Source organism: Camelus dromedarius, chromosome 4, assembly GCF_036321535.1.
Source record: "Camelus dromedarius isolate mCamDro1 chromosome 4, mCamDro1.pat, whole genome shotgun sequence".
NCBI classification, from domain to species: Eukaryota; Metazoa; Chordata; class Mammalia; order Artiodactyla; family Camelidae; genus Camelus; species Camelus dromedarius.
In genome coordinates this window covers 42,038,612-42,054,008 of record NC_087439.1, presented here as the reverse complement: position 1 = coordinate 42,054,008, position 15,397 = coordinate 42,038,612, and the positions used below count along the sequence as shown (strand labels likewise).

The 15,397-nt window shown below is 34.5% G+C and overlaps 1 protein-coding gene across 1 annotated transcript in view; it reads left to right on the top strand.

Moving 5' to 3' along the window:
• SCN1A (sodium voltage-gated channel alpha subunit 1) overlaps positions 1-15,397 on the top strand; it is a 117,766-nt gene that overhangs the window by 73,079 nt on the left and 29,290 nt on the right. The window contains exons 15-17 of the mRNA XM_064484878.1: positions 617-790; positions 2,340-2,696; positions 3,856-4,338. Coding sequence (XP_064340948.1) covers positions 617-790; positions 2,340-2,696; positions 3,856-4,338 — 1,014 coding nt within the window. The remainder of the gene's footprint in view (positions 1-616; positions 791-2,339; positions 2,697-3,855; positions 4,339-15,397) is intronic.

Genomic DNA, 15,397 nt, shown 5'->3' with positions numbered 1-15,397 from the left:
AGGTTTAAGGTTTTTGATGATGGAAAGCAAAACATGTAAAACACCCTGAATTATAGTATTTCTAGTATTTGTACTATGGGAGTAAATTATTTTTACATGTGTTTAACAAATAATGATAATAGTAATGCACATATTATAATAATAGATACACATGTGTAGTGGTAACTATTTGATTTGAAGGAAATGTGAGTACGCTTATAGGTGAATAAAACTGTTTATGGGCAAATCTTGTCAGTACCTGTGCGGTGTAAAGTCTGGAGGAAAATACAATTTGATGTAATGGAAAGAACACTGGGTAAAAATAGATTCACTCTCAAATCCTAGTTTTGCCATTTTCTAATTGTGTGACATCGGGCAAGCCATTGCACCTATCTGGAGACCAAGTTCCTCATCAGTAAAGTAATAGTTACAATACCTGCATTATGTGCTTAGTAGAATTTCTGTGAGGATAAAATGAAACAATGTATGTGAGAGCTTTTCATCAACTATAAATTACTATGCAAATGTAAGCCAGTAATAGAATCATTACTAGTATATTTTGTTCTAAGAGCAAGTATTATGTCATTCTCCTTTATCGTTATCTGATGGAATTAGAATAATTTTGTTTTGATCTTAGGTTTTCACTGGGATCTTTACAGCAGAAATGTTTCTGAAAATTATTGCCATGGATCCTTACTATTATTTCCAAGAAGGCTGGAATATCTTTGATGGTTTTATTGTAACGCTTAGCCTGGTAGAACTTGGTCTGGCCAACGTGGAAGGATTATCTGTTCTCCGTTCATTCCGATTGGTAAAAAAACAAAACAAAAGGGCAGCAAAGACACAAACCTATCCAATACTCAGGGTTCTTGTATCAGAGGTTTTACCACACATCCATCAACATTTTAAGTTTTTGTGTAGCATTTGCATTGTCAAAAACTTATTTAGAAAAAACTATTGCAAAAAGCATAGGCAAGTAAAGTTTAACGTATTACTCAGTTGCCATTCTAATTCTTGTTCTACAGATGACTACAGTAAATATTTCTGATCCTAAGAAAATATTTTTAATGGAAATATGTCACATTTTAATGGTAACTTGAAATTATAAACACCCCTTTATAGTAGTGGATGACAATCAGATACAAGACGTGCATGTAGAAACTCTCTCTAATTATACCTCTGGAAAACATTCTCCTTCCCAACATCAGAGGAGAGAAATCTTTAGGGTTACTTAACATCTCCATTGATTCACATATATGTCCTTGCAAATCAGGGAAAGAATTACAAAGTCATGGGAAGTATTCTACATTTTTAAATAACTGTAGATGCATCTAGCTATGCCAGTGCTCCAGAGGAGCACTATGAATAGCAGACACTTTACTTAGAGCAGGGCTCAATGTGATGTTGCTTTGCATGCTATTGACAAATTAATATCTTTGAGCAGAGATCACTGAGATTCAGATGTTAATATTAGTATCAACCCTGGTATGCATTAGAACCTCTGTCACAAAACAAATTAAGGACAGTTGGTCCCCAAGTAATCATTAAAATTCACTCTCAGGGAAACTGATCTACATGGTTAAAATATGGAAGAATCAGATTCTTCCTGGGGGTGCAAAAATGAGCCATGACCCTGAAAGTGTTCAAGGGCAGGGCAGATGTAAGAGATTCTCTTTAAAAAAAAAAAAGAAAGAAAGAAAGAAGAAAGGTTTTTTAGATCAGACACTCCTGAAGGGAAGACCTTTACTTCTTGTTTGGTGAAGTGCAGCATTTGCTCACAGCTCTCTGCCTCTGATAAATAAATCAGGAATTGTATCTTGGAGAAGAGCCAAGCACTGACCCAAAGACATCCAGACAGCCTGCTTCCCGTGCCTTTTGCTTAGGAGTGTGTACTATGACCAAGCGATGGCCCCAAGTCATTTCTAATTAGTGAAGGTCCAGAGAAAGAGGGATTTAAAAGTCTGGAAGACAAAGTGCAAGAATAGAAGTTGGCTTTTTTAGCATATTTCCCCAACCAAGATTGGTAGAATATAAATTCTGCAGTCAGTAGTGGTCCAGGATATTCACTAGCTTTTTGTTTTATTAAGTGTCTTTTGTTATATATATTTTTCTTGTTGAGGTATAATTGATATAACATTATATTAGTTTCCGGCATATAACATAATAATTCATATTGTATATACTGCAAAATAATCACCATAATAAGTCCAGTTAATATCCATCACCATACATAGTTGTAACATCTGCAGAGCAGATGTTGTAAGAGATTCAATTTTAATCATCATTTCTTGGTAAACCTCGATATATGTGATGCTAATAAGATGGATCATAATAATATATATTATTGTTTTATTTTCCAGCTCCGAGTTTTCAAGTTGGCAAAATCTTGGCCAACATTAAATATGCTAATAAAGATCATTGGCAATTCGGTGGGAGCTCTGGGAAATCTAACCTTGGTGTTGGCCATCATCGTCTTCATTTTCGCCGTGGTTGGCATGCAACTTTTTGGTAAAAGCTACAAAGATTGTGTCTGCAAGATCAACAGCGAGTGTAAACTCCCACGCTGGCACATGCATGACTTCTTCCACTCCTTCCTGATTGTGTTCCGGGTTCTGTGTGGAGAGTGGATAGAGACCATGTGGGACTGCATGGAGGTTGCCGGTCAAGCCATGTGCCTCACTGTCTTCATGATGGTCATGGTGATTGGAAACCTAGTGGTATGTACCCGTTTAAGATACGTATTTCAGAAATGGGTTAAGAGCATAATGAAATGATGACCATTTTGTCCAAAACAAAGACTACGATTATTAATTTTAAAAGTCTCTTACCTTGGCTATGCTTATAGTCTCACTTTGACAACACAGCCATGTAATAGTGACTCTACAGTTTTCATACTCACCTCCATCTTGCCAGTCATTTTATCTTATTTATTATGTGAATTCCAGAAGAATATCTTATTGAAATCAGGCCTAGAAGGATACACTGGGAACATTTTACAAGTTCAAATTCAAGGAAGAGAGACATCTAGAAAAGAAATTCAGAAAAAGCCCAATCTTACTTGACAGTATAGGACAAAAAAGTGGTGCTTTTAAATGTTCCTAGTTTTTACCCTATTTCCTTGTACATTTGCATTCAGTCACTCTATGTCGTATGGCAGATGGATGAGCCAACCTGGGTTAGTCAATTTTCTAGTGACTCTACATCAAAACAAAAGTTAGCTAATGATGCCTGATATTTCCCACTCTACGTCTGGAATATGACTGTTTATAGGGTAGAAATATATATTTCAAAAGGTATGTGCATTAATGTGCCAGTCTAATGGAAATATTAGCAATTGTTTATAAATAGTTGTGCTAATTAGTCAACAGTAGGGTATGAGAAGTACAGTAGACCAAGAAAACAAGTGTTGATGCCTGTGGTAAGCCCATAATTCTCATCCTGGGTTATAATGGTTATTTTTCAATCAATATTCAATTTAATATCTCTGTTTATCATAAAAGAAACTATGAAATGCATGTAAATGCATAATTTTAAACACTAATGAATTTGTCCATGTATGAATCTTGCTTCTTACAGTCATACAATTTTTATCTTAGTTAAATCTTAGGTCAGTTCATTCAGTATCTTCATTTTATAAGTAGGAGAACTTGAGACCAGCAGAAATCATGTCTTGCCCATGGATGAATCGTGAAGTATCTATTGAGGTAGACAACAAATTCAGATCACCCAACTTCTAATCACTATGCTGTGGTGTTTCTTTCTCATCTAGTTGTTGGAACTTACAGTTTCTTCTATGCTTTGAGGAATAAGTGATCTTAAATCAGCTCTTCTTTACACTGAGGTGAAATTGTAATCCTGTTTGTATTATTTTTTAAGGTCCTGAACCTCTTTTTGGCCTTGCTTCTGAGCTCATTTAGTGCAGACAACCTTGCAGCCACTGATGATGATAATGAAATGAACAATCTCCAAATTGCCGTGGATAGGATGCACAAGGGAATAGCTTTTGTGAAGAGAAAGATATATGAATTTATTCAACAGTCCTTCGTTAGAAAACAAAAGATTTTAGATGAAATTAAGCCACTTGATGATCTAAACAACAAGAAAGACAGTTGTATGTCCAATCATACAACAGAAATTGGGAAAGATCTTGACTATCTTAAAGATGTAAATGGTACCACAAGTGGAATAGGAACTGGCAGCAGTGTTGAAAAATACATCATTGATGAAAGTGACTACATGTCATTCATAAACAATCCCAGTCTTACAGTGACTGTACCAATTGCTGTAGGAGAGTCTGACTTTGAAAATTTAAACACAGAGGACTTCAGTAGTGAATCAGATCTGGAAGAAAGCAAAGAGGTAAGATTTTATAGATGCGGGTGGGTATAAAGATATATGTATATACATGTATTATATTGCCTGTATTTATGATTGTATATTCTCCATGTAGAATATTTTTGCCATCATATACAATGTAATTTCATTGAGGAACCAAAAATTTAAATCCAGAGAGATGATTAATAAATTGAAGAATAATATATTGTATATGTAAGTTTTCTCATCCCAGGTTGGATATTTGTTAGATGATGAATGAATGAATGAATGATCCAAGATATGAAAGTGCATCATCTGACTTAATCCTTGTAATAATGTCAAAAGGATGTGTGATTAGTCTAACTTTTCAGATAAGAAAACTAGCTTAACAATCTTAAGGTCATAAAACTAATGAAGGAGTATAGTGAGAACTGCACTTACAGTCTTTGTTTATAAATTCTGTACATCTTACATTGCATCACACTAGCTCACTTACATGGAAGAGAATTTAACAACAAGAAATACTCTATGTATTTCTTCCAATTAAAATCATGTTGACTTGCGTGTTACTCTTCCAGGCTGCCATATGAATATATCACACACTGAGGGGCTCAAACAACCAAAATTTATTTTCTCACATTTCTGGAGACTGGAAAGTCCAAGATCAAGTTTCTAGGAGGGTCAGTGTCTGGTGAGATCTCTCTCCTTTGGGTTGCAAATAGCTGCCTTCTCATTGTGTCCTCACATAGCCTTTACTCAATGTGTGTGTGGAGAGAGAGAGAGCTCTGGCCTCTCCTACTCTTCATGTAAGTGCACCAACCCTGTTGGATTTGGGCCGCACCCTTATGACCTCATTTAACCTTTATCACTACCCTATCTCCAAATACAGTCACATTGGGAGTTAGAGCTTCAACATACTAATTTGAGGGTAACACAATTCAGTCTGTAGCAACTGATTTAGAAATACTAAGCTAAAATTCTAATGGATATAAAATATAATTCCAAAGATGTCTAGAAAAGATACCTTCACTTCCTACTTACTGTGTGAAAGTCTAAGAAATGGTTAGGTGCCTTAAGTTAATAATCTAATTTTTTAAAAAATTTATTTAAAGACTTTATTTTTTAGAAAAGTTTTAGTTTCACAGGAAAACTGACAGGAAGGCAGAGAAATTTCCTACATATCCTCTGCCCCTACACATGCATGATCCACCCCCCCACCCCCGTTATCACCCACCAGAGTGGCATTTGTGACAGTTGCTGAATCTACTTGATGCATCGTTATCACCCAAAGTCCATAGTTTACATTAGGGTTCTTTCTTGGTATTGCACATTTTATGGGTTTGGACAAATGTGTTAAGACATGTATCCACCATCATGGTATCACTCAGAGCAGTTTCATGGCCCTAAAAGTCCTCTGTGCTCTGCCTGTTCGTCCTTCCCTCTCCATTAACCCCTGGCAACCACTGATCTTTAACCATCTCTATAGTTTTGCCTTTTCCAGAATGTCATATAGTTGGAGTCATATAGTATGTAGCCTTTTCAGACTGGCTTCTTTTACTTAGTAATATGCACTTAAGTTTCTTCCATGTCTTTTCATGGCTTAATAGTTTACTTTTAGTACTAAATAATATTTCTTTGTCTGGATGTTCTACAGTTGATTTATCCATTCACCTGCTGAAGGACATCTTGATTGCTTCCAAGTGTTGACAGTTACGAATAAAGCTGCTGTAATCATCCATGTACAGGTTTCTGTGTAAATACAAGTTTTCAACTCATTTGAGTAAATACCAAGGAGGGCAATTGTTGGATAGTATGCAAAGTGTAAGTTTTATTTTATAAGACTTTGCCAAACCGTCTCCGAAGTCGTTACACAGTTTACATTCTCACCAGCAATAAGTAAGAGCTCCTGTTGCTTCACAACATTTGGTACTGTCAGTGTTCTGGATTTGGGCCATTCTAATAGGTGTGCAGTGGCATCATACTGTTTTTTAATTTGCATTTTCCTGATGCCATATGATGTGGAGCATATTTTCAGATGCTTCTTTGTCACTTGTATGTCTTTGGTGAAGTGTCTGTTAAGGGCTTTGCTCTGTTTTTTTGATCAAGATGTTTGTTTTCTTACTGTTGAGTCTTAGGAATTCTTTGTATATTTTGTGTAATAGTCCTTTACCAGCTTTGCTTTTGCAAATATTTTCTCCTAGTCTCCCAGCCTTCTCCGTCTCTGACTCTCTTTACAATGTTTTTCACAGAGCAGGAATTTTCAATTTTAATGAAGTCCAGTTGATCATTTCTCTCTTTCATGGATTGGGCTTTTGGTATTGTATCTAAAAAGTCATCACCTTGCCCAAGATCATCTACATTTTCTTCTGTTATATTCTAGGAGTTTTATACTTTTGCATTTTACATTTAGGTCTATGATCCATTTTAGGTTAATTTTTGTGAATGGTGTAAGGTCTTTTTTTAGATTCATTTATTACATATAATTGTTCACTTGTTCCAGGATCATTTGTTGGAAAAGACTGTCTTTACTTCATAATACTGCCTTCGCTCCTTTATCAAAGATAAGTTGACTGTATTCATGTGGGTCTATTTCTGTGCTTTCTGTTCTATTATCTATTTGTCTATTCTTTCACCAGTACCTCACTGTCTTGTTTACTGAGGTGGTGGCAATCCTGACTTTGTTCTTTTCCTTCAATATTGTGTTAGCTATTCTAGGTCTTTTGTCTCTTCATATAAACCTCGGTTTGTATTCTTTCTGCCTATATTCTTCCCTATCTGATTTTCTTTGTCTTGACTCTTCAGGCCTTTAGTTAATATTCAGTGAAGACTGATAGCTACTACATACTATCTATGTAAATACTATGTATTTAAAAGAAAACTATTTTATTATGAAGATCATTCATAGTAAATGTTTTTCTGTAAAAATTGTACCTGATGTATACTCACACCGTTTTTGTTTGTATTGGTCTGGGCTGACAGGAACTCTGACTTCTTTATAAACAAGTGACCACCCACTGAAACACTGGAGGCAGTTCTGTTTCTTCATACTCTCTGTCATTTTGTATCTCGGAACACTGCATTAATTGAAAATTCAAATGTTGGGTTAGTAGAAACTTTAGAGATAATTTAATGCAGTAATTCTCAAATTATGAGTCATGAGCCAGTAGGAGTTGATAAACCAATTTATTGTACCTGTAATTTAATTTTTTAATTAAGTAGAATAGAGGATATCAGAGCACATTGCGGGTTGAGGGAGTACTGGTGAATGAAGCTTTCGTGGCCTGTTTTTTGCTCCTAAGGCATTGCTTTTTTAATTAGCGTGCAGCCACTAGGTCCACAGGAGCAGTGCCTGAAGTTCAGGCGTTCTCAAGTGTGAGAAACACCACTTTAGCTCTTTGAAGGCAGTGATCATGGAGCCTTCCTGACCTTAGGCAGAAAGGATGGCTTCTTCCAGGTTGCCAGGCACAGGGTTTGGATAATAAACAATTCATGCTCTAGGTTCAGGCATCTTACAAAGTATCATAATATTTTATAATAACTACTTATATGTGTGCTTTTCTCTCATTTTATGTTGTGAAGTGTGTATTTGTACATATTTGGTAAAAAGTAGAAACTCTGATCAAAATTTTCCAGCTTATTTAACTCTTTTTAATAGCACCAGTTCAAAGAACCAGTTTAATAGAACTGGGTAAATCTCATGGTATTCATCACACTTGCTCTGATGAGAGCATACTTGAAAATATACTTTCATTTCCCATGATCCAGACTCCATTTTTCTCTTGCTATTTTTTATCTCTGGTAGACGTTTCACCTGTCAATTTTTATTGGGCTTCTAAGAAAGTAACAATCCCTTATCTTTTCCCTAGGAATTTCTGTTGAAATGCAGTTGTTTCTCATCCAATTGATATTTTTATATTAAACATTAAAACCTTCTATTCATCCCCATTACATTTCAATTTCTTTTATTCATTTTTAAACCTGGCTTTCTGCAAATACTCTTTTATAGGTTACCATATTGTCCCACATTTCTTGGTACTTTTCTTCACCATGTCTTCCTTCTGGGTCAGAAATAAAGCCATACAAAATTGTTTCTCTCCATTGCTTCCCTAGTCTTATATTGTACTTTCTTCATCAAAGCAAGGCACAATTCATGAGATACTCTGCCTTTAGTGGAATTAAATTGAAAACAGATACCCCCAAAGAGGATGATTCTTTATTCGAGATTAGGAATGCAGCCTAAAATATATTAAAGTAACCTTGCCATCTTGGTTCTTTCAGTTTTAGCCTTTATTCTTTTGCCTACCTACCTCCAAGTATTCCACAGTTACCGTATGCTAAGGAGTGTATTAGATAATAGAAGATACAAATGAGCCATGATTCTACTTATATATAAATATATATGCATTTTTTTAGAAAGATGACTCTTTTTCATAAATATATACACATATATGCAAATATACATGTATATATTTGTATATATATATACATACACACATACATCATTTGCATTTTAGAAGGATGACTTTCAACCTTTAAATATGAATTTCCGTGCTAGGACATACCTTATTGACTCAAAATGTTACCTTTCATGACCTCTATTAGACCTAATCCATTTGAATATGTTAATGCTTCCATTCCTGAATTTCAATAATAAGTCTTATGTACAACCAGGCACTATTGAAATTATATTAATGCCTTGGGAAATTATCAGTGCTCATCATTTATTACACTTTTTTGAAGCATTTGTTTTTAGACATGTGAGGCCACAATAATAATGATTTTGGTTAATAGATTATTCTCTGAAGCCAAATACTGGGTTATTTAACTCAATTTCAGCCACATACTGTGTGACCTTACCTGGCCATCCAGTTGTCAATTTCCTCATCTCAAAAATGGGGATAAAATCATCTACTTCATACTTTGAGGGGGAGTATTATTAAATGAGATAATAAATGTAAAGTACTTAATACAGTGTGTGGCAAATTTTAAGTATTTAATAAATTATTATTATTACTCATAGTGTTCCCAACATACCTGATATCAATAAGGTGCTTGATCAATGTTGATTGGCATCATGTAAGTTAATCAGGCCTTTCATAAATACCTACATTTTTGTCAGTTATATTCTCTGACAGAATAAGCTAAGCAAGACTATTCCCAAGACAAATTAAGTAAGCAGTTTGCTCTTGGATGCAGCTTCTCTCTCTGGGGAGAGGGCAGGGAGGAAAGAAGATGGAAGAGAAAACACTCAGAATTTTTGTATCATTACCAGACAGATGCTTAGGGAACACTTTGTGGAGTCCCATCTGGGCACTGACTGGGAGTGTCCTTCCAGCTTTTGCCTGTTTCCTTGTCCTGAGCTATGTATCCCTCAGGGCCGTGATCCCCATGCGATGGCAGCTACTCTCCATGAAGAGTACTACCATCCGGCCAGTGGATACCCAAACTCCCTCTCCCTTATTACACCTAATTGATTACTGGATATCACCAACTCTTTCGATCTTTGTCTACTTCTCTGCATCCCCACTACCTCCACCCGTTGTCAGACCTCTGTCATCTCTCAGTTTTACTGTTGCAGCCTCCAAACAGGCCCCCTCCAATAATATTCTTCTCCTTAATTTAGTTCCCCCATAATGATAAGTGGTCTTTATAAAATGCAAATCTGGTCATAGCTCTCTCCACTTTCTAACCTTTCAGGAGATGCCCATTGCTCCCAGTCTATACTTCTTAATATGGCTTACAAGTCCCTGCAAAAAGTGACCGTTCCTGAGCTTTCCAGCCTCATGTAAGAGTACTTCCCACCTCTCTCCAGCCAACTACACTGATCTTTGGTTTCCTGAAACCCCCTATGCTTTACTAGGTTCTGATCTTTTTTTTTTTTTAACATTTTTAAATTGAGTTATGGTCATTTTACAATGTTGTGTCAAATGCCAGTGTAGAGCACAATTTTTCAGTTATACGTGAACATACGTACATTCATTGTCACATTCTCTTTTGCTGTGAGCCACCACAAGATCCTGTATATATTTCCCTATGCTACACAGTACAATCTTGTTTATCTATTCTACATTTTAAAATCCCAGTCCCTTCCCACCCCCTGCCCCCCTGGCAACCACAAGTTTGTATTCTATGTCTATGAGTCTGTTTCTGTTTTGTATTTATGCTTTTTTTTTTTTTTAGATTCCGTATATGAACAATCTCACATGGTATTTTTCTTTCTCTTTCTGGCTTACTTCACTTAGAATGAGGTTCTCCAGTAACATCCATGTTGCTGCAAATGGCGTTACGTTGTCGGTTTTTATGGCTGAATAGTATTCCATTGTATAAATATACCACATCTTCTTTATCCAGTCATCTGTTGATGGACATTTAGGCTGTTTCCTTGTCTTGGCTATTGTAAATAGTGCTGTTAAGAACATTGGGGTGCAGGTGTCATTTTGAAGTAGGGTTCCTTTGGGATATATGCCCAGGAGTGGGATTCCTGGGTCATATGGTAAATCTATTCCTAGTCTTTTGAGGAATCTCCATACTGTTTTCCACAGTGGCTGCACCTTCTCTCTGTCTCTAATACTTTTTTACCCTATACTGTTTCACCTGACTCACCCCCAGCCAGATTATCCTTTTGGACCCTCATGTCACTTTTTCCTACCCTACTCTTACACTGAGTTAGGTGGTACTCTCAGAATTACCAACACTAACCCCATCATAGTGTGTGCCAGTTGTTGCTTATCCTCTCTTATGTTGAACCCCTGAGGGCAGGTACAAAGTCTATTATATTCACTCATTTTTCAGGTCCTAACTTTGATATTTAGCCTATACTAATACTTTGAGTGAAAAGATCAAACATTAGCAATTACACATATTACAGACTATAACTGTTATTAAACTGTTATTAAAATTGTTACCACCTATCCAGTAAGCAAATGCCAAACATATTCCATGTGTTATCTTGTTCAATCCTTATAACAACTTTGCAAAGCAGGGGTCATTTTACAAATTAGAAGCTATAGCTTATGGAGGTCAAGATAATTGCCCAAAGTTCATAAAACCAGTAATTGTGATTTAAACCCAAGCTTGTCTGACTCAAAATAGAACTCTTCACTCTTTCACTATAGTTATAGTCCCCTAAGCAGTAGACACTGTAAGATTATTTGTTAAATATGTCATCACTTAACACTAAAATTTAATACCAAAATATTAGAGAGACAGTGCTCAATTGGGCAAAATAAATTTAACAATGGTAATTGTTTATTTGGTCAATTTTGGTTTCTAGCTTGGGAATTATAAATGCAATTTGACAATTTTTTGTTTGTTTCTCATTTATTTGCATCACAATAATTTTCTCTTGGCTTGATATGTGATGAGATTTGTTTCCTTTGTTCCTTTATAGCTAATCATGTATACAAAAATTCATGTTTGACATACTTTAAAGCAGAATTCAGAGTATACTAGAGCCGTATTCTTTTGCCTTCACCCCTACCTTAGGAATTGTTGGACTATCAGTAGATTCCACAATTAATAAGAAAAACTTAATATTTATTAAATATGAATAATCCACTGAAGATTGTCCTTCCAACTTAAAGCATGATGAAGAAATCACCTGAGTTTTATGGGTGACATGAGAATTAATGAGTTAATATTGGACTTTTCTAGTTGCTCTTGGAAATGCTAAGCCTCAGTAGTGTCTGTTATTTTGATATTATATTGTTGCTCTGCTGTGAGTTTTTAATAGAAGTCATTTTAATTTTTAATATGCTTAGTGTACATGAGAAATATTTACTAATGCACAATGTACACAATTAAATATTAATAGTAATATTTTTGAGGTTGTTGAGCATCATCTATGTATGATTTAAGATAAACATCTTATATATATATATATATATATACGTTTATATATATAACAACAGTAAAATTCCCACCTTTAAAATAGTATGTGCATAGCTTTTAAATTAAGTATTTTAAATATACACACACATATTCTGTATCATTTTGACCCTTACATTCCAGACTTATTTTTAATGTATTTTTATCACTTATTATAGCTTGAACTTCTATTAAACCCTATAAATAAGCTCCCTGTAACAAACTAAGACTAAAATAAAAGCATAAACATCCTAAGATTAAGTCCAAGAACAACAACAAAAAACATTTAATCACCTACTCAAAGAAATATTGTGGACCATATTATGTGCTTTGCTTTGTTTTGCTTCACCCTCAAGGTGGAAATATTTGCTACAATAGAGAACTTTTTAAAAAGCAAGAAAAAAGTTGCATAAATCCGTTGAAGAGGAAGAATGCTTTTACCATCAGGGCTGTAGGTATTAAGTGGTTATTGAATGCCCTGGTGTACAAGGCAAAGTGGCTGCTTTCAAATACAATGTGGTTCCTGCATTCTCTCGGCTCGCTTATGAAGTCAGCCTGCCAAAAATACGTGGACAGTATAAGTCAGTATAGAATCGAGCCACTGAGAATCATGTGTAAAAATATACATATTTTAAAATGAACTGGCTTATTTGGATATTAGTAAATTAAGAGTTGGTTAATGACTTACTAAAAATTAAAATGGATATTTTAAGTAATCTATTAATCTCAAAGACTCTGAGAACAAATTGCTTTATTATTTGAATGGTGTATCTCAAAATAAAATTAAATTTCAATGTAAGAACAAAAGAGAAGAAATTAATTGCCTTATTGGTTTTCAAATCAATACGAGTACTTTTTTGAGAATGTTTTAGTTTTGCTGTTATCCAATTTCTTTAGTATTTTATCTGAATTCATATCTCATGTGCTAATGTAGAGATGGATTCTTTCCACACATCAAAAAATCTTTTCCTTCCTTTTTTGAGTAATAGTGTTATTACTCCAACCAGATAAAGAACTCACAGCCACATCATCTTTGATTTCAACAATGAGAAATATAAGAATATATTGATAGGCGTATACTGGTTGTGAGAATTTAAATACCATGTTTTTTTAGTCTGTGATGAAAGAAAGAAAAAGTGAATAAAGACATTGATAATTTAAATAATATAAATAATAAAAGTAAATATGAATGTATGTTATCTCAAAAAATTGTATGTACAGAAAATTCTTATTTTCAACTGCTTTTTGGTATACTTACATAAATTGCTGGATCTCACAGTAAACCTCAATACATTCAAAACAAGCAGACATTGTATAGCTTATTGTCCCAATAAATTCAAGATAGAAGACATCATATAGGGTTATTATCTAATCACAATGCAGCTAAAAAATAAATTAATCATGAAATAATAGCAAAAATTATAACTACTTGAAAATTTAAAATTTTTCTTCCAAAAAAATACTGGGTTAAGCAAAAAATAAAATATGTAAGTAGCTGTTTAGAAAATAAGAACTTTTTCTTTCAGAATCTATGAAATTGAACCAAGCAGTCATTGAATGTCTTAATTTTAACAGGGATGATCAAGAAAAGATGAAAGAACATGACAACTAACTTAGTTTGAGAAATCAGAAAAAGGACAACAAAACAAAGGGAGCATAAGGAAAAAGTAATGAATCGATGTAGCAGGTGATATTAGCATAACAAGTGGTCCTTAGGAAAAAAATTAATAAAACACACAAACTTTAGTGTGGTCATCAGAATCCTAAGATGACCCCAATCACTCAATAAGCTAGGGTTCAATTTATTAATATTTTCATGTATTTTAATCTATTTTGATTTAATACATTTAGTATTTAATTAATTTTAAATTTACTTATTAATGCTCTTCATTTAGCTTGTCAATCAAAACCCTTGTTGCCTCACATGTACTGTCTAGGCACACTTCAGACCAGTCACTTCTGTACCTGTTTTATTGTGTTTGTTTCTCTTTTCTTTTCCACACTAATGCTCACTTATTTATATTATGTGTGAACTTAGCATTCAAGTTTCTTTCTGATTAGCTTTGTCTAGGGTTGATTAACTAGCCTGAGCCGACTTGCCTGTGGTTTGGTCTTTCTGACTTTTCACCTGTCGCTTTATCTGATGTCAGTACGACTTAACGTTGGGCAAGTTCCCCTAACTAGTATGAGAATTGGGGTCTATCAAAGGGGTCAGCCAGGATGTGGCTTACTAAGCTTCCTTTACAAAATGTTGGTTTAGTAAGTTATTTAAACTAGATATGAATACTAAATTTAAAAACCTTAAATTGTAATCACATCCTATTCCTGGAAAGTATACAGACTCTTTCTGGATCCCAGACATTATACTGCTTCATGTTGAAAAATGATACATACTTAAATTAAAATGTCTCTTTAGTTCTCCTGCCTCGCTTTAGCATGAGTCACACCTGTAATTCATCCTTTATGATTCCAGTCTAGGTTTTTTCAAAGAGGACAAAGATTTTAAAGAACCTTATAAAGCAACACGAATTTGGCATCCTTCCAGAAATTTACATCCCAAATCTGCCTTTTTAAAAATAATTGTTCACACCTAATTCTACAAAAAGTTTTTTGTGTTTGTATGATGTGTGAGTGGTTTGCCTTTATTAAGTTTATGTCATGCTTCAACTTAGTTTTTATGGATTGAGCAACTAATTTTCTTTTTAAACTCATTTTATCAAATTATGCAAGAATAAATTGCATAATTACATTAATCTAAAATAATACAATTGATTTGGAAAAACATAGCTTATTCTTGATAAGCTTACAAGTCTCCTGGTGGGAGCAGGAACGCACAGGTGTACTAGAGTGTAACCAACCACCTGAGCAATTTCAGCATGCCACCAGCATCAGTCATTGTGTTTTACTGAGAAAATGCCAAGCATTGTTAATTTGGTAAGTCAATTAGAATGGAGGTAGGTTAGATAAAAAGCAATATGTACCCAAAGAGTTGTGCAGAAAAAGTGGTGAAGGAGGTTTAGATGAGAGATTAATTCTTCTTCCACAGTGATGGATAAAAACCACTACAGGCAAAAACCAGAGAGCATTAAGAAATTCACCTTGACTAAAGCACGGCTTCTGTGAAAGATGGATTTGGGGAATTTGGTTGGAAAGCTAAGTTGGAGACAAAAGCTTCATTTGGTAGTAATATCCGAAATAGAGGAATTCATTTATTCACCAAATATTTTTTGGGCATCTA